Here is a 19,188-nt window from a genome sequence, read left to right on the forward strand (position 1 = left end):
CAAAATTTGATGCAAACTCTTTGATCAATATTTTTTTCCATTGTTTTTTTCGCAACGCACTACTGAGGTGAACTGGTTTCAACAGCTGCCGTAAACGAACTGTCTGACAGATCGCGCTCATTTTTTGCATAGTAATTTTCCTTAATTGCTGCCAAACTACATAAACTTAAAATATCGAAAAATATACAGCGCGCGAATTTTAAATGAGAATTTCCGAAAACTTTTCGGTCTTAATGTATTTTTATGCATACAAATCACATAAAGAGTGTATTTGGTTAATCGAAATACATACTTCATAAGTGATATATGTCTACTATACATCTATACTTTTCTCTTCTATACTTCTTCTTAGAAATTTTATTTCTTTAATAATTCAACTAAAAAGTTAAATTGTAATTCAATTAATGTCGTTTTTGATCAAAAATTAGTTATTCAGTTTATTTGTAATATTGAATACATACTAAGTACTTCATTGAGTCACATGAAGCTGTGCTACAGCTAAAAATATAATTAATATGCTCGTTAACATTACGACTCCCACGTTCATTACAACGGACCGGGCCGTCTTTAAGAATCTAGTAGATGTTGGAGGAGGGTTGAACCAACCTGAAACTTTAATGGACCTGGAAGAAAGTATTCGAAACCTTACGTATCAAATTAAGGTGGCTTTACACAACAGCTCTACTATCAAAAATAGAAAACCCATCAACTACTTCAACATTCCTCAACATATTAAATACATGATCAGGCACCGTAATAGAGTCCGTAAATTTGCCCAGATTACTGGAGACCCGGAAAGTAGAAGAGAACCCAACCGACTGTCTAAGGAAATCAGAAGAAAGATTGGCATCTTTAGAAATGAAAACTGGGGCGAATTCCTATTGGGACTAGAAACCGGTAATAAATCCTTCTGGGCCATAAACAAATATTTCAGGTTGAAACGCAAATGGGCAGTGCCGCCTATTCATAGGGCGACTGGCATAGCGTACACAGATTCAGAAAAGGCCGAGGCCTTTGCTGACTCTTTGGAGCTTCAATTCCAGCCAAACGAAGACTATAATTATGACTCTGAAGAGGAAGAACATATCATCGCAGAGGCTTACAATATCTTGGCACAAGAGCCTGATGGAGACATCGCGCCTTGCTCTAGTGATGAAATTGCTCTAATTATCTCAAGATTGAAGATAAAATCTGTTCCAGGGTACGACAAAATTAACAACAGATGCTTACGTAACCTTCCGGAAGATGCGATCCATCTCATTGCAAATATAATAAACTGTATGTTTAGGCTAGGTGAATATCCTAAAATTTGGAAACAGGCTACAGTTGTAGCTCCCGCAGAACTGGCGCCCGATTAGCATACTGTCAGCTCTGGGAAAGTTAGCTAAAAGAATTATCCTAGATAGACTTAAAACTTCGGTGAACTCACTGAATATTCTCCCTGATGAGCAATTTGGTTTCAAAGAACACCTCTCCACAGAATTACAACTGGTACGAACAGCTCAGCTGATACAGTCTGCCCTGAGCAGAAGGGAATCAACGGGTATGATTACTTTTGACATCGCCAAGGAATTTGACAAGTTCTGGCACGACGGCCTTATAGTTAAAATATCTCGTTTTGGTATCCCAGTCGGGTTGATCAAAATCCTTGGCAGCTTCCTTCGCGAGAGAATGTTCCATGTAAGAATCAACAGTACCACCTCATCAGTACGAAGAATAGAAGCGGGTGTTCCTCAAGGATCCCCGCTCTCCCCCTTGTTGTACAACATCTACACGTCTGACATCCCAATGCTAAGTCCTTCGGTATTATCATTATACGCAGATGACACATGCTTGTTATATTCTGATAAACTTGCCAGAAATGTCACCAACATGCTGCAGGAGCATATTAATCTCATCCTGGGGTTCTTCCATAAATGAAAAATAAAAATTAACAATGAGAAAACTAAAGCCCTGTTTATTACACGTAAACACAGGCAACATCCACCGAGAGTAAGAGTTGGTGACATTCTGATTAATTGGGAGGATAGCATTAAATATTTAGGTATCACGTTTGATAAGCGATTCACTTGGCATAAGCATATACAAGTCAAAAGAAGTAGTTGCGCTAAAACACTGCAATGCTTACAACCACTTTTCAAACACAACAACCTTAGCGTGAAGAACAGAAAACTGATCTATAACCAGATAATTAGACTAGCATTACTTTATGGGTGTGTCGCGAATAGCAAAGCTGCCGACTCTACTATACAAAAGCTACAAGTCGCTCAAAGTCAGGCTCTCCGAAGACTCTTCAAAGTGCCTTGGTACATCCGCACAAACGACATGCTAAGAGACCTTAGAATAGACCCGATCAAAAAATACATAAGGGACATAGCCCTGAAGTTATATGCGAAAATTGACAGGCTATCCTACCTACCACTATCTAATCTTAGAGTAATCACTCTCCCCATGGGGAAGTACGCAGATCTTAGATCAATTACTGAATAATTATGAATCTTATGAGAGATATACAAATTAGTCAATGAGATGGGTGGGACCCTGTAGTACTCTTAGCTATCAACGAGTAAAAGTGCCCAGTTGCGCTGACTCGAAAAAAAAGGATCAACATTACTCTATATTCAAATTTTTGTTAATTATAATTATCTATATAATAATAATAAAAATTCAGAATTCCAAAAAAAATTATATAAAATAAATTTCAAATTTATTTTATTGCATATACGTTTACTTCTAAATCGCGCTCTTTATAATTCTGCATATAATTATAATCAATCCTAAAAATAAATAAACATATTTAATATTCTACTTATGAATTTTCTATGCTGCTTCATCTTCATATTTTTACTACTACTATGCTTCTTTTGAAGAGGCGGTTCGATATATTACCACCGATATATCCTTTCGTTTTTTATAGTGCACAAGAAATATTGAAATCGTTATATGTATATATTTGTATTACAAACATAAAACTGAAAAATAAATATAGTTCGCAATGTTTTTGACTGATAAATATTAGATCAGTTTGTAGAGCTCAAATTTGATAAATTGCATACCACATACTTATTACTACTTAAATAAATTCAAGACTTTAATTTTACGCTTGATACTACTGAGTTCTTCCAACATTGAGCAGTTAGTTATGTAGCGTCGTTAAGACAAAAGCATTCCATAAGTTAATTCTTCTTTATAGTCAAAATGAGAGGCAACACTGTTAGAGTTATTTGTTTTGGGTCGAATTTTATTCCAATACTTGTAAAAGTGCCATCGATGTTAGTAGAAATAATTTTCCAACTGAGATAAATAAGATATTGCATTATCCAATAGTGAAATTGCATTGATAAATGATTATCATCTTAACTGAAAAATATGATTTTATAAGAAGAGATGAAATAAATAGTACTTAATTATAAAGACGACTGACAGGCGTCTAATTCAATCACCTGGATATTTTGTTAAGTGTATTATATAAAATGTGATATATTACAGATAAATTAAAGTAAAAAAATTTTATTAAGATAGAAACGTGATATATATAAATCAACTTAATGTTTAAGTTGTTGAGGGAGGAAAATATCATTTGCCCGAATTATAGATGCAGTTACCTTTTATATCTGATATACCATGTTGTCATAATGAGGAAGTGTCCAAATTACTAAATGGTTCTTTTATATAAATATATATTTCTATTGTATACAGACCATAAATATATGATATTTATATAAAACACATTTCAGATATGCAGTCCATTCTTAATATATTTATACTTCTTGCTGAAAACAGTTCTATGCCAACATGATCAATATTTAAAATAATATACAGATATTTCTCAGCGTATACATATATAATTTTATGTATTTTTTATATATAATAGGTATAGTAAAACAAAATCCATTATTTTTGCAGTGAATTGAAGGTTTTTTGCATAGTTAGAACGATCCGTTTTAGGTCAAATATGCGCCGTTTTGTTCGATAATTTCTTACCATTTTGAGGGCAATAACCATTTAATTATGTCACTCTCATTTGCACAAGCTTCTCTTGAACAGAATTTTTCATCAGAAAAATGTTCGTAATGGACAGGAACAGATGAAAATCAGTTGGTGCAAGGTCTGGACTATGTGCATAAAAACTTCCCAATTAAGCGTCTAGAACTTTTGGCGACTCATTATTGATATGTGTGGCCTTGCGTTGTTCTGATAGAACACAATTCCTCTTCTATTGCCCAAAGCTGGTCGTTTGTGAGCGATTGCTTCCTTTAGTGGATCCATTTGTGCTATTGTTGACAGTACAGTTCCTAATTAAGAATTTTATCGTAGGTGGACAGCTCATAGTAGATAATTCCCTGCCAATCCCATAAAACCTCCATGGCTGTCAATCCTGGCCGTGGCTTGGGAACCGTTTCAGTCGGCTTACCACGATTCAATCACGACCGTTTTCGCTTGACGTTGTTGGAAGTGATCCAGTCAACATATTTCATCACGTCACCAACCGCTTCAGTAATGGGTCGATTTTGTTGTAATTCAGCAGCGATTCGCAGATGTAGATTTGGTCCATAAGATTTTTTGCATTAACTCAAGTGGCACTCATATATCGAGCTTCTTTTCTAAACCGAAAACCAAAAACAACCGATGGATTTGCTGAACCAAAGCTGGATGTTTATGGTGGATCAAAAACCGAAATAAAATATTTTTTTTTCAATTAAAATAAAAAACATTTCAAATTCAAAACTAATAACATACCGAATGAATATAAAAAATATATTTTCTATATTGTTTATTTATTTCTTAATTGTTTTTATTTTATTAAAATTAAACTATGTATACTGTATATAATATACAAATTTTTTATATTATAATTAAATATTAACTCTTTTACGCTAATAGGTTTTTAATAATCATAATACAATATAATATTTTTAATAATTAATATATTTCACAAAATCAAAACAAAAATCATATATTTTGTATGTATTTCTTTTATATGTACGTCTATTATATATTATGTCTGACTTTTATATTATATATAATAAGTGCTAAAAAAATGTTACCGATTTCACAAATACTTTTAGATGAATATATTTTTCATTATGCCAGCTAAGAATTCAAAACAAAATAATTATTAAAAAATAATCTTTAAAAATATTCTCAATTAAAAATAAATATTTAACAAAATTTTAGACTTTATGTAATGCGATTAACGACTAGTTAAAATATTAAAAACAAAAGCATTCAAGCAAATGTAAAATGTACAATATATAACAACAATAAAATTAATAAAGATAATAGATCTTTAAAAATATGTATATATTAAATACATATTTACGAACAAGAAAAATAAAAATATATAGAAACGTATTATAGTAAAAACGCATTATTTGACAATTATAAAAGGTACTTTCCATTTACATAAAGACGAATATATATCATCTATTTTTATACATATATATAAAACGTTTCTACAAGTATTTATTTACTATTATGTTATGTCTTGCATTAAAATATTGCTACCAGGAACCGTAAGGCTAAACCTATAACAATATATATTTAAACACGAATTTCAACTTCCAACTAACAATCCAGTAAAGTGTAATCATTAAATATAATTTTTAATATTATATATATTTTGTTCTTATTTCTCGTACGCAATGTTAATTTATATGCCCATATATGTACATAAATAAACTTAAACGTAAATAACTGTGTATTGAGAAAAAATAACTTTGAAATTAAAATATTTTAGTTACAATTTAGTTAGATACATATTTATTGAGATTATTTCAATTATTTAAAATATTTGATAACAAATTTTATAAACATTTTAAAATTAATCATAAATAATATTTCGACACATATGTACAATTCAGCAATGGGTAAAAAATACAATTTTCATTATTTTCATTTCTTAAATTAACATAAAATAACAAAAATACAAGTGATATACATATACACTCATTTTTATGCAAATAATATTTAAACATTTTTAAATAAATGACATTTTCTTGAAATTATAATAAAATAAAACACATTGAATAATTAAAAAGTATTAATTACATAAGATATTATTAATATCATAAAACGTAATAAATAATGCAAAAATAAAAAATATACAAAATATATAACAGTATTTAAACATATATATATAGTGAAAAACTATTTAAATTGATAAGAAGAAATTACTGTTTTCTTTTTTTGTGTTAATATTTCTTAAAATTAATAAAATTTAACAAAAAAATTAATTACAAAAAAGTAATTAAAAATATTTATATAATTATTAAGAAATTTTAACGGATTTTACATATACACATAAATGTATATACAATAATAGAATAAAGTATTAATTAAAAAAAAAATTGTAAAAAAACAAATTGTTACAAAATATTTACATAAATATTAATTACTTTTTTTTTCACAATAATCTTTTGTTTTATTTTTATGCTTCTATATAGGTAAAAAGAAAATTGCAAGAAAATTGTTATAAAGATATTAACACAAAAAAAAAATAAATAAATAGAAAATATTAAAATTTATAAAAGACGGTAATCATGGTAAGAAATTTTTTATAAATATATCAATACATTAAAAAAAAAAAATAAAATTTATGTACAATAAAATCTACAGAAGATATTAATATTGAGAAAAAATTTTTATAAAGATAATAATACATAAAAAAAATACCGGAAAATAATAAAATTTATAAAAGATAATAATCGTTTTAAAAAAATTTTTATAAACATATTAAAACAAAGATAAAAAAAATAAAATTTATATACGCATACATATGTGTTATAACGTACATATATAGGCAAATTTGTATATAATTAATTACTTAACTCTTAAAAAAAGAGTATTTATATAAATATGTAAATATTCAAGTGTGTTTATAATATATAATTTAACGTGTTTCTGTGTATTTGTGTATATGTAATATATATAAAATTAAATATATATACGGAATAATTAATATATAAATATATAATATAATAATATTAATAATGTCTATTTTTTTTTTCTTATATATGTATACATACATTTTTTTATACGCAAATAAAGTAAAATATTTATAAATATATGCATTGGTGTATATCTATATATTTTCATATATGTACTTAGTTCAATCAGTTAACAATTAATCACGACGTCGAATATTTAAAGCAGCGCGGCAGCGGCATCAACAATAGTAGTCAGCATTTCGAAGATTATTTGGCGCTAACAATATTAAATACTGGACCACTTCGCAGAAAGACTCGTCTAAGGACACTTCTAAGTTCAGGTTTTAAATCGAACCACATAATTTCACAAAGTTGGGTATAATAATTGGAAACATGTGTTGCAAACTAAAAAAGTCAATAAAAATGTATATATGAGTAATGATCTATATAGCAATTAAAATATAATAATTATTATGTTAAGTTTATTTATTAACAGTTAGAAATCCACATAACCCTGAAGAAGCCGAAAAAATACGGGAAACGTGAGGTAAATCAAAAGGAAAAAACTATTTTTAGAATATAGAAACTTTCTATTAGAAAACAATATATTGAACCATCAGAATTTTTTAAGTAATTTTAACAAGTAAATTTTAGTATTTATACATATAATTATAATACTTATTATTAAACTGAGAACGGTATAACTGAGCGGTATAACTGTCTCCAACAGCTAAGTCACGTGGAAAGTAATATCACCTAATAAGAAAATAACGAAAGACAGATAGGAAATACCGTCCTTATTTTAAATAAGTTAAAAATAATAGCTCTATCGCATTATGAAAATAAATAAATAAATATAAAATAAAACAAATAAAATAAAAAATTATAAAAATTAAAAATGAAATAAATAAATAAAAAACAAAATATATAAAATATTAAATAAGTGAAAAACAAAAATACAAAAATAATATAAGTAAAAAATCAAATAAATAAAAATAAAATAAATAAATAAAATAAATAAATAAAATAAATAAATAAGATAAACAAAAAATAAAATAAATAAATAAATAAAATAAACAAAAAATTATGCAATAAAAATATAAAATGATAAATTATTGTTTAAAAATGATTTATTTTATTTCTTTAAAGAATTAATTTTTTTGTTAGAGTTTTTGTGATATATTAAAGAATTCATATTATTATCTATTATTATTGAAAATTACAAAATCGAATAATGATAGTTGATATTAATTAGAAAACAAATAACCAACGGTCAATGAACAGTTTAATTTATGAAGTTTAATCAATAATTATCAAGTAATTACACGGTAAATACAAAAAAGTATAAACCTCAATTAAAAGTAATCTGCGTCCGTGCAAAAATGTTTCAGACTTAAAGCAAAGAATTTAGTAATTAATTCTGGATCACTCACGCAATATGTCAATTTCTTTCACCGACAGAAGTTCCAAATTTTATTTACTTAAGGAATTCATTTGAAATTAATAATAAATTTTTTTTTGTATAAGTAAATATTTTCTTAGAATAAATTTAGGAATAATTTTGGTAAGAGTCTCACTATCAATTTAGTAAGCTCTTAGCCAGCAAGAGAAGCATTAATCATTTGATAAGATTATATTAAAAAAATATATAAAATTATTAAATTATTTATATATATAAAAACATATACTAAATATATAAAAACATATATTAAATATATAAAAAAATTTATACTATACCCTGGTATCATCTAATTTAAGAATACGCGTCAGTATAAGTAACAAAAGCGTCGTCCATGCATCACGATGTGCTTCACTTTTCAAATTTAGGAAATAGGACAGCGCCTCCTTACATACACGCACCAATTCGAGCTCAATACTTTGCCAATCACTTCGTCGGTTTTCATCACAATACATTTTAAAGTAGATTCTAAGCACACAAGCCAATGAGGCAGTCTCTTGTTTTAACAAATTCGGTTTTACAGAGCCTTTGAAACCGGCACGCCATAAAAGATTACGTTGATCTTGATCTGCATTGAAACGTTTGGCGAAACGATGTGATTGCATTAAACAATCAGCCAGCTGCAAAAGTTGTCGTGTTCGTAAATAACTATACATGCCCTGCTCTTCTCGCTGACAATCGATAATGCTATGAGCGGCACTAGTACCTGTTAAATCAGCAGCCGCTTGAGCTAAAGTTTCAGCATCTTCCTTACGCGATGTTGCCGGAAAGAAAACAATATTGTCCATTGTCTGTATTAATTCTAATTGCACAACGCATTTTATGAGCAGATTTTCGAAGAGGACATTATGTGGAAAAAGCTGCGTCTGCTGATGATACATAGTCATCGGTGTTCCCACATTTTCATCGAAGCTGGTATTATAGACGGAATGCTGAGAATGGCTATGATTCATAATCATTTCACCTTTTGAATTTTTATCATACGAATTTTGTCGTGAGAAAGTCTTCCTCTGTGGATATTGTTGCTGTTGTTGAGTCATTTGGATTTGTTGTTGTGTTGGACGCCATGTTAACAGTTCTGTTGGTAAAGTGGCATCGAATATATCTAGTATACACTGACAAGTTTTATCCCAAGTTGCCTCATTAAATTTAAAACCATTTGAGATTACAAGATTTTCCAAACAATTTGTACCAGATCTTGCTAACTGTTCATTGCTTTGCTGTACACACCAGTGCAGTTGTGCAAACAAATCTTCCAGTAACAAATGTCCAAGAACATCAAAATACTGCGTAAATACATCAATAATGGCATACAGCGCATGGTTACAAGTTGTTGTCATCCATTCAGATTTTTCAGTTACATGTTCTGGTAACTTCATATTGTCGAAAATGCGGAAAATAATATTAAACAAATCTTTCCACCAATTTGGTTTAAAACTTTCGCCGTGTGTTTTCACAATTTCGAAGAGCACCGTCAATCCACGTGTGCGTACATCCAATTTACAGCGATTCACAACACATGATAATGAAAATAACATTGGAAACCAGCCACGCACCCATACACGATCCTCCTCCGCTACGGATATATCATTTTCCATACCAGCATGTTCGGCAAACAAATGCGGTGCATCGTGTACACATAATGCGCATGTGCGCACCAAACGTATAGCTTCCATACTTGTATCTGGAAATCTTGCATTACAAGCAAATTCTGATAAACATTTCACAGCATCTTGGAACGAGTCTACCATTATGGCAAATTGTTTTTGATACAGCTCACCAATGATTTTGCCCGTTGTTTGAAATGCCAACTCAACTATAGCCTCCTCATGATCACCAGCAGCCAGATGGAATATCGAAAATATGTTCTTCCAACCGGATTTGATATTATGTGCCTGTGAATTGACCATTTGCGCTATGCAACGAACTACCATATCACGTATGGCTGGTGATTGATTCTTTTTCATTATATGCTCAAAAGGACGTAAGAAGTCTTTTTGGAAACGGAAATTAGCGAATTCTCCCTTTTCCATAAATTTCATGGACAATTGACGCAAGGAATCGAGTGCAAAAAATGCAATCTCTTCGTTTGTATTACAGCCAACAGTGTTGAAGTGCTCACCCAGCACTTGCCAAATACGTGACCATTGCAAACGTATACGCTCCATATTATAATAGGATATCTCAACGATTTTTTGTAATGAAAACATGCGCGGTTGAACATTTTGCAATTCGTCTACAGATACCTACAATATGAATAAAAAATAATTAATAATAATAATAAAAATAATTAATAAAATAAATAATAATTATAATTAATAAATAAATAATATAAAATATCAAATATACTACAAAAGCAGTATTTGACAATACAAATTATATATTACAACGTGTAACTGACAAGTTTATTATAGGTAATTATTATTCAGTACTCTGAACAACTTTTTTCATACCCTATGTGTCTATATAGGTTAGTGCGCGAGACATCACGCTTCACAATTGCATATTTTTAGATGAAAAACACTAACAAAGAGTAATAGAAGCATCGTTTGTGGAAATAATGTAATTGCATATACTTATTGAGGCTTGTTGGCAGGTGCAGTTTTCTGTAAATGTAATCAATGTAACCATTTTAGAACTAAGAAGAACGCATCTCGAAAGTTATACTATATCCCTATATCGCACTAGTTGTTATGGAAAAGGCTACACATCGATATGGAATGCGTTTTCATATTACTACACCAACAAAATTGTAATCTCTTTCTTTTTCAATAATTTTATGCACGGAAACTGCTCGTGATCAAGTAAACTTCCACTCAAAAGTTTTCACTCTCTTTCTATAATGGTTTTATAGTAAAAAAACTATAAATATGAATTAAATATAAATATAATAGTCACTTCCGTCTGAAAAATTTCGTTAAATTACAACTTATATTTACAAAATATTGGTCTCGCCCCTGCGATTCGTGGAGTAACATTAGCATGACTTTCTCAGCATTACGTTCCTAGATTAGTTTCTATACACAAGAAAGAATATATAAATCATGCAACAAATAATGCCTCTACAAGCAGAATAGTATTGAAATTTAAATTACAGTCTTAAAAAATTATTTACGAATAATTAAATACAAGAATTATTTCCAAGACCACTGATGATGGATATTTGGCAATACTCGAAACAGCTATATGGTCAACCAAAAATACAATTAATTAAAATAATATAATGCATTTTTGTTGTTGTAGTTCACTACTATTCGAAAAAAACCTCCTTGTAAAAAAAACAAACTAAATAAAAAGTGTATAAAGCAAATATGAGATTTTTATTAGAAATAAAATAACTTTTATTAAAAGTCATTAAAAGTAATTAAACTTAGACTAATCTTCGGTTGTTTAAAGTAATTTCAATCTTTAAAGATTAAACATGCTTCACTTTTACGTCGTAAGTAATAATTTAGTCAAGATTAAAATTGTAATACTAACACATCAGCGAATTTTAATGTCATTAATATATAAATTTGTAAATGAACACATTTGCATGCACGATTTTTGTAAAATAATTTTGTTGCGTACTTAACATAATTAACACGTATTAACCAATTTAATAAATTGGCTTTGAAATGAACTTAAGTTTATCTACACTTACCTGACACAATGCTTTTACAAAATCAACAATCGCATCACCATCCAATCGTATTGACCCAGTAAAAATGCGGTCTACAGCAACAACGACGCTTTGACTACTCGTTTCACCGATATGTTCTTTGACACTAGGATTCAGTGAGTCTTTCAACGTTGTCTGTGCGCCGGACAAAAACTGTGGTCTTACGCCAGTTCCAATTAATTGCGCTAATTCCAATTGACTAATGCACTTGACTATATCCAACCAGCTAGATCCTAAATAATTGCCATCAGTATGTGCAACCATAATCAGTGTTTTGATAGTATCAATATTTTTAGCTTTCATCTCGTTTATAGGTGAATTAGCAGTAAGCAGTGTAAATCGTGCCAACGCCTGTACGTAAGCATCACGCTCCAGACTCATATGGAATATGCAAGCTATACGTATTGCACAGCGTATGCCATCCAAACACAAACAAGCAATTTCCGGATCATCACAATCTTGAAGACCAACTGAGAAAGCAGCCAAAAATGATGTCCATGCCATTTTAAACATTGGACGTACATGCTCCAAGTGCTTAGCAGATGTGAATGGTGACTTAACATGAGAAACTGATTCCATTAGATTCTTTGCTGTTGTCGATATAGCTTCCATTTCCATGTTCCACAATAATTTACGTCTCTTTTCATTAGCAATATATTGTTTACCAGGTTTGTTGACTGTCGTGTTCTTCATTTTTATTTCTTGCCCAGCTATTTCATCGTATATAGAAGAGAGATATTCTTCGGGCAAATCATCTTTACTATCCTTGCTTATGCCTTGATTAATTTTAATGTATTGTTCTTTTGTCATTTTGATTTTGACTTGCGGTGAATGCAGATCAGTTGTTAACATTATGATCGAATAAGCAAGCACGTAAACTGTATCAGCACTCTGGAAGATTTTTATATTTGGATTGCATTCCCAGTAACGACTCGCAAATTTTTCCATAAGTCGATCAATTTTTTGTGCTTCGCCTGGTAAACGAAATTCTTCAAGTAATAAACGTAAGGCCGCCACTACTTCCATACCATGAAACTCGAATGCATCAATATATGCGCACATAACTTCTTTCGAATGCTCATCATTGTCACCAATGTACTCGCCAATCATGGTCTTATCAAGACGTTCATCTTCATGTAACCATTTTGCAATATCTTTACAAGAAAGACCCAAAAGATTTTTCTCCTGCAAAAATTGTACGCCCTTCTTAGGTTTGCGATTAAAAAGCTCAATCCCAGTCTCCATAACCTCTTTACGCATTTTACGTTCTTCTAAAGCCTCAGGCAAATCAAGTACTTCATTATTTTTAACACTACCGTAGGAATTAAGACTGTGGCTGGAACCACCATGTACAGAATGTATAATTGTATTGGTTTGCGATACATTATCGGCATTGTCGTGAGACACATTCAGCTCATGATGATGATTAGTTCTTTGCGCAGTGCCATCATGTGCATGTGGAGAACGCATGTTCGGATTCACATATAAATCTTGACTCCATTCTACCATACATTTCAAAATTGATACCAAACACTCTAAGCCACGCTTTCGCATTGACTTCTCCTGCATGGGATTTGCACCCAATTCTACCGCTTGACGCCCTTGAGCAATCTTAGATAAATCATTTACCAAACGTTCAAATAAATTAGCTGCCGAGAAATCGCAATCATAATTCACATAAATATCCACTACAGATTGTGCATCTGCACAAATGCGCGTCAAAGCTTGTATGACCATCCACTTATGCTCAAAAGAACTTGATGTTGCTTCCAGAATATTAAGAAAGATTTCCTTAAAGAACACTTCAATTTGCTTCTTGAGGTGCACTTTGAAATTAGATAAAAGCGCCACAAATATGGATAATGATAATTCGAACACTTCTGGTACTAAACTAACACCATTTTTAGATAGCGCTACGCACAAATACTGTTTGATTGCCATGATAAACATCTCATTGGAACGAAATACTGGACCAGCATTTTGTAGTATTGAAAGCAGCAAATGCAATGACAAAACCTTTGAACGTAACTCATGTGACTTTGGATCGGGATGACCTTCTGGTAGAGGCTTCATAGAAAGTTTACAAAGTGCACGAAAAACTAGAAACGCATCTTTTTGCAGCACGTGCGTAAATTTTGCAGTAACAATAGCATCGCTTTCACTATGGGCTTCAACACTCTCTTCGGATGGTGCATGATTTAGATCACCGTCAATTGGAGATAAATTATTGGATATAGTGTCTTCGCCATTCACTTTAGGAGATGCCGCTTCTTCCTTAAGTACTTCTTCTATTGCAGCTAAAAGAATATAAAAATAGACATATTGTAGTCAATTAAAATAAATAGTTAATTATATATTGAAAATATATCTTTAAATGTAAATATGTATAATGCAAGAATATGTTTTATTAATATATAGACTCTTTAAATAGAATGTATAATACCAATTGTTTATACAAGTAGTAGAATTTAGCATTTAAGAATATGTGAGGAAAGACACATTTTTGACAGATCAAAATATGTCAGCTAGAGCAAACTCCCAGCAGGTGTATTGAGATCCCAATCTCTTCCCCTACAAAACTTACAAGTTTCATTAGAGTAAATTCCCAGTTTTGTAAGGTAACAGTTCAACCTAAAGTGACCTATCAAAATTTCTTTAATTATTCTTATATTATTTTTACTTAGTTGCATACAATCCTTAAATCATTTTAAGTTAAAAGTTCCTATAAGCGATTTTGAATGCACTGGCCTGGGTTGTTGTTGTTGTAACTCGCTAGGATCTAAAAACAGGATTCACGATTACATGGGATAGGATGAGGAAGAGTGGTCGTTAAAGGTAGGGGAGTTGAAATAGGGAGAAGTGGAGTATTGCGGTGGGTAGGACTTAAAACTTGACCAGTTCAATGTGGTGGATCCAAAGGTCAATTGGACGGAGGTTTGTGTGTGCGGTGGGATAAGAGAACAGATGGGTGACGCCATAGGAGGTAAAGCTGCAGTTTGAGCAGATGTTAGGAATAGACGTTTTTATATTCTTGCTTCATGGAGGAGACGTCGTTCTTCCTGGGAGATGTTAAGCGGAAACCTGTTGAGAACCTTGTTGTGTTGATCTCGAAGAGGATACTGCATCTGTGTGGATGGCTGTACGTATACGTTTAACTCCCCCCAAACGGATTATATCAGCAATAGCCTTAATGGATTATCCCAATATACTTATCTTTGTTATTCTTCTATTTTTTAAATAGACTAAAAGAAATAACTTTTAGTTAACTAATAATACAAGCACCACGGTTAACCTTTTACTAATAAATTTGTCTGCAACTTACTGCTTCAATATAAAAGCACTTTACTGGCTTTGTGTACCCCCCACACCCCTTCCTTTATCCCCCTAACTCTAACTCCACCTATCCACTTCCTTACTCATGTATTCGTCTTGTGATTCTTACATGTTATCTGCTTTCAGATTCCGGAGGACTACAACAACAGCAACAATTCCACTACATCTTAATTCCATGTATGTGTCTACTCGTGGAAGGAGACAGTACTTACTATAGCTAGTAATAATGTAAATTATCGAAGGATCACACAATTTTTTTTTTAATCTGAAGGTAGAGTTTTTTTTGTTTTTTCATATATTTATAGGAACTAAATCAAATTTCTATATAGTGCCTAGTAACACAAAATCTTGATTCAATTAATTTAAATAAATGATGATAAATAATTTTAAACGATGGAAAATAAATTTTATAATAAAAAATAGTTTTTTAAGAACGAATAAAAACAAATATTAACAGCTGTTGTCTCAAAGCAAAAGCTGAACAGAAATACGGTCCACAACACGTTATGTGGCGTCATAAAAACTTAATTGAAAAGATAAATATAAATTAATTGAGTTGCGTACAATTCAAATGGCTTGACTTTAATCATTTATAATTATATAAATTTATGTATAAAAACAAAACTGTTTCATTTAATAATAACAAGCACTTCAAAAAACAGACACTCTACTTAGTTAATAGAGATTTTTTTTAAATAAACACAACTGCTTTTAAAAAATAGATATTTGATATGTAATTGAGATAAAATTGTTCTACTAAAAATGATGATGCATTTTTGACCTCTGCAGAACTTAGTGCAGAACTAATTAATCCTTGCGACATATAAATATGAAATTACTTCCAGAAATATTAGTTCATATGTGATACTGATAAGAGGTGCAAAAAGGTATTTTGTTGACTCACACATATCAGTTTGATTAAAACATAATGGAAATTAATTCTATTAAAAATATAAAATTATTATTTTTACTGCATTGATTAATAAAATCATATCATATATATTCATATTTATATACTTACAGCTTATTATCTCTTCTAACACAGAACTTGCAAGACCTTCAGGCGAGTCATCATTTTCGATTGCATCATGCGTATTCGACGCTGCTATTGGTGTATGCACCGAATTGCTATCACTGCCACTACTATTGTGATTAACATGATTGGCACCTGTTGTCTGTAGGTTTACTGGAGGCATCTCATAGATTTGATTCTCCATACGTGCAAATATTACATTTAACATTTGTGTAAGTGTAGCGCGTGCCGTTGTTTGGTTAACCAAATTTTTGCTAGACAAGTAAATGTCATAACACGTTCGTACAGCTTGCAAAACGGTACCTTCATGTATCTCCACATGTTGAGATGTGACAACTGTTAACAAAGCTTTAATTATTTGCAATTGCACACCTTCATCGGTTTGTGGTCCATTGAAACAACCACAAATCGTATTCACAATACGATCGATTAACAGGTGACCTGGACTGGCTGAATCTTGTATGGTACCCGTCAAATGGCCATAAGCTATTAATTTTTGTAAACAATCCAATGCAGTGACAACAATTCGCGGTGATTTACTTTTACATGCTAATTCGAATGGCAGGAAATATGTTTCTGCATTAATAATGCTAGCAGCATCATTTTTAGGTAATGGCAATGCAGCACAAGGTAACTCATTACCCTCGGCTATTTGTCCAGCATTTATTAATTCATTCTTTATTTGTTCCAATGCGGAATCGCAGGACTTTTTCAATTGTGAGTTTTGCGAACGTCTTATATCCTTGTCCGCAAGGATTTTCTCTAATGCACGCACAATAAACATTTCTTTAGTTTTTGTGGGGTAACTTTGCATATTGCCAAGGTCCTTCACTATAAACTTGTCTTGGATGCTCAGTGTGCAGGCAATAGCAAATCAACACATCCTCCTAGACTTTGTTTTGATTGTTGTTATGATATCGTAATTGCATTTTTTATATATAACAAAAAATTTAATTACCAAAAATAATCGCAATTAGTAAAGTGAAATCGAGCACTAAAAATTATCACTGTTCATTGAAAAAAAAAACGTCATCAAACGAATGTCAACGAGAAAACCAATTTAGTGATGACAACTTGGAATCGATAAGACTCAATAAAATCGATTAATCTTTAACGTGTAACAGCTGCTTGCGACATCAAACGTCAATTTCTAATTTAATTCAATGTACTAACATATTTTGCTTACTAATTATAATTATTTTAATTATTGTTCAAATACTCACTTATTAAACTTCTTAAAGTTGTTCTTTTAATTAATATTTGTACTAAAATTTTTATTATTTTTAATGAATTGTACGAACAAATAAATTTTCGCATGCGAATATCTAAAAAATATATATTTTCATTCTCCACTTTCATGTGTTATAATTTTTCAACATTTAATTTTGCTTCAGTAAATACTTTCATAAACACAACTTAAATTATAAAAAACTATAAAGTTTTTTGAAATTTAAATCAAACTTTTCTTTCATCTGACTTATGGCAATGCCTGCCTATTTGATCTGATCATTTTTACGTCAACATTACTGAAATAATTTTTTAGCCTAACATTTGAGCATTTATGTATGTACAGCCAATATGTCCCAAATGTGGATATATTGTAACCATGAGAAATCTCAAAAACTGTTACAGCAACCCAACCAACGATCCCAGCATTTTGAACGCAATAACGAATAACGACTACAATATAATAAAGCTACACCTACCAAAATATCTAAATATCTATAGCTAAATAAAATTTAGATATAATTGTTAACATTAATATAAGCACAAGGCGAAGGATCTAGCACTCCAGTTCATTATTCTTAGTTAACTTTAAAATAAAAGTTTAAAACTGGTTTAGACCCATATATGTATATAAAGACTTATATACAATAAGATTATATATTATCGTAAATAGAACTAATAATATTCGTTCTATGAAAATCTACTTATTTAGATTTTTGAGACTTAAAAAAAGATTTTAAATTATCAAAAACATTTAAGAAACAAAATATAAGAGCTCTGAAAAACAATGACTTAATTTAAACTTTAGTAAAATCTATAAACTCATTTAAATATTTACTTAAATCATTATATTTTTTATATATTCACGTTCTAACTGACTGTAAAACAAATCAAATTCTTTTAATTTTCGTCCAACCATTCCAACAACGAATGAATTCACTGTACAGCTCTAATAAACTCGATTAAAGTCATTTTAGAACAAAACTATATTATCAAATATATGAAAGTATCACCCCTATTCTGAATATTCCTCAAAGTGTATTCCTTCCTAGAATTGAATTCCCCTATATAATATATAATAAAAACTGATCATTATTGGTTACTTACATATTAAATTAAACTCTTTTTTTACTAATTTCCCACACAACTTGCTTGGGAAAAGATTGGCACGAAATATAGACAAAACTCCAATTTAATTCAAAATAAAGGAAATGGGAAAAGAGAAAAAACTCTCATTCCCATTTCATTCAGAATATGGGATGAATTATTTGTTTTTTGTACTATTTTTGGCGATAACGTACTAGTATTTAAAAAGTAACTTGTGTATTTTATTAGAGGTCTAAGAGAAAATAATTATAAGGAATTATTTTTTAATTATTGTGTCTTTAATTTACGAAGAAGTTCCCTCATTAATTTTGATATTAAAATATTAGAAGAAAAATTAAGAGTATCATAACGAACTAAATCATAATTTCATAAATAAATTTCATAAATGTAATCATTTCATTTCATTTCAATTTATTGCCTTTACTTTATTCATGAACTG

At 30.3% G+C, this 19,188-nt stretch overlaps 1 protein-coding gene across 6 annotated transcripts; it reads right to left on the reverse strand.

Moving 5' to 3' along the window:
* Positions 1-3,854: 3,854 nt before the first annotated feature.
* LOC119662611 (brefeldin A-inhibited guanine nucleotide-exchange protein 1) lies at positions 3,855-17,729 on the reverse strand. Of its 6 annotated transcripts, none has more exons than XR_005250834.1 (6): positions 17,639-17,729; positions 16,404-17,583; positions 12,032-14,346; positions 8,667-10,634; positions 7,107-7,334; positions 3,855-4,638 (listed from the first exon to the last, which is right to left on the reverse strand). XR_005250834.1 is itself a non-coding variant. In XM_038072266.1 (6 exons), exons 3-6 carry the CDS (start codon positions 17,227-17,229, stop codon positions 7,197-7,199), a joined length of 5,247 nt encoding a protein of 1,748 aa, XP_037928194.1. In that variant the 5' UTR covers positions 17,230-17,302; positions 17,374-17,583; positions 17,639-17,729; the 3' UTR covers positions 7,035-7,196. The 6 variants fall into 6 exon arrangements, 4 of the variants coding, with proteins under 4 accessions (XP_037928195.1, XP_037928194.1, XP_037928193.1 ...); XR_005250833.1 differs by having other exon boundaries at positions 3,855-4,649; XM_038072266.1 differs by lacking the exon at positions 3,855-4,638 and having other exon boundaries at positions 7,035-7,334; positions 16,404-17,302; positions 17,374-17,583.
* Positions 17,730-19,188: the final 1,459 nt, after the last annotated feature.

This window comes from Teleopsis dalmanni, chromosome X, assembly GCF_002237135.1.
Source record: "Teleopsis dalmanni isolate 2A chromosome X, ASM223713v2, whole genome shotgun sequence".
Classification (NCBI taxonomy): domain Eukaryota; kingdom Metazoa; phylum Arthropoda; class Insecta; order Diptera; family Diopsidae; genus Teleopsis; species Teleopsis dalmanni.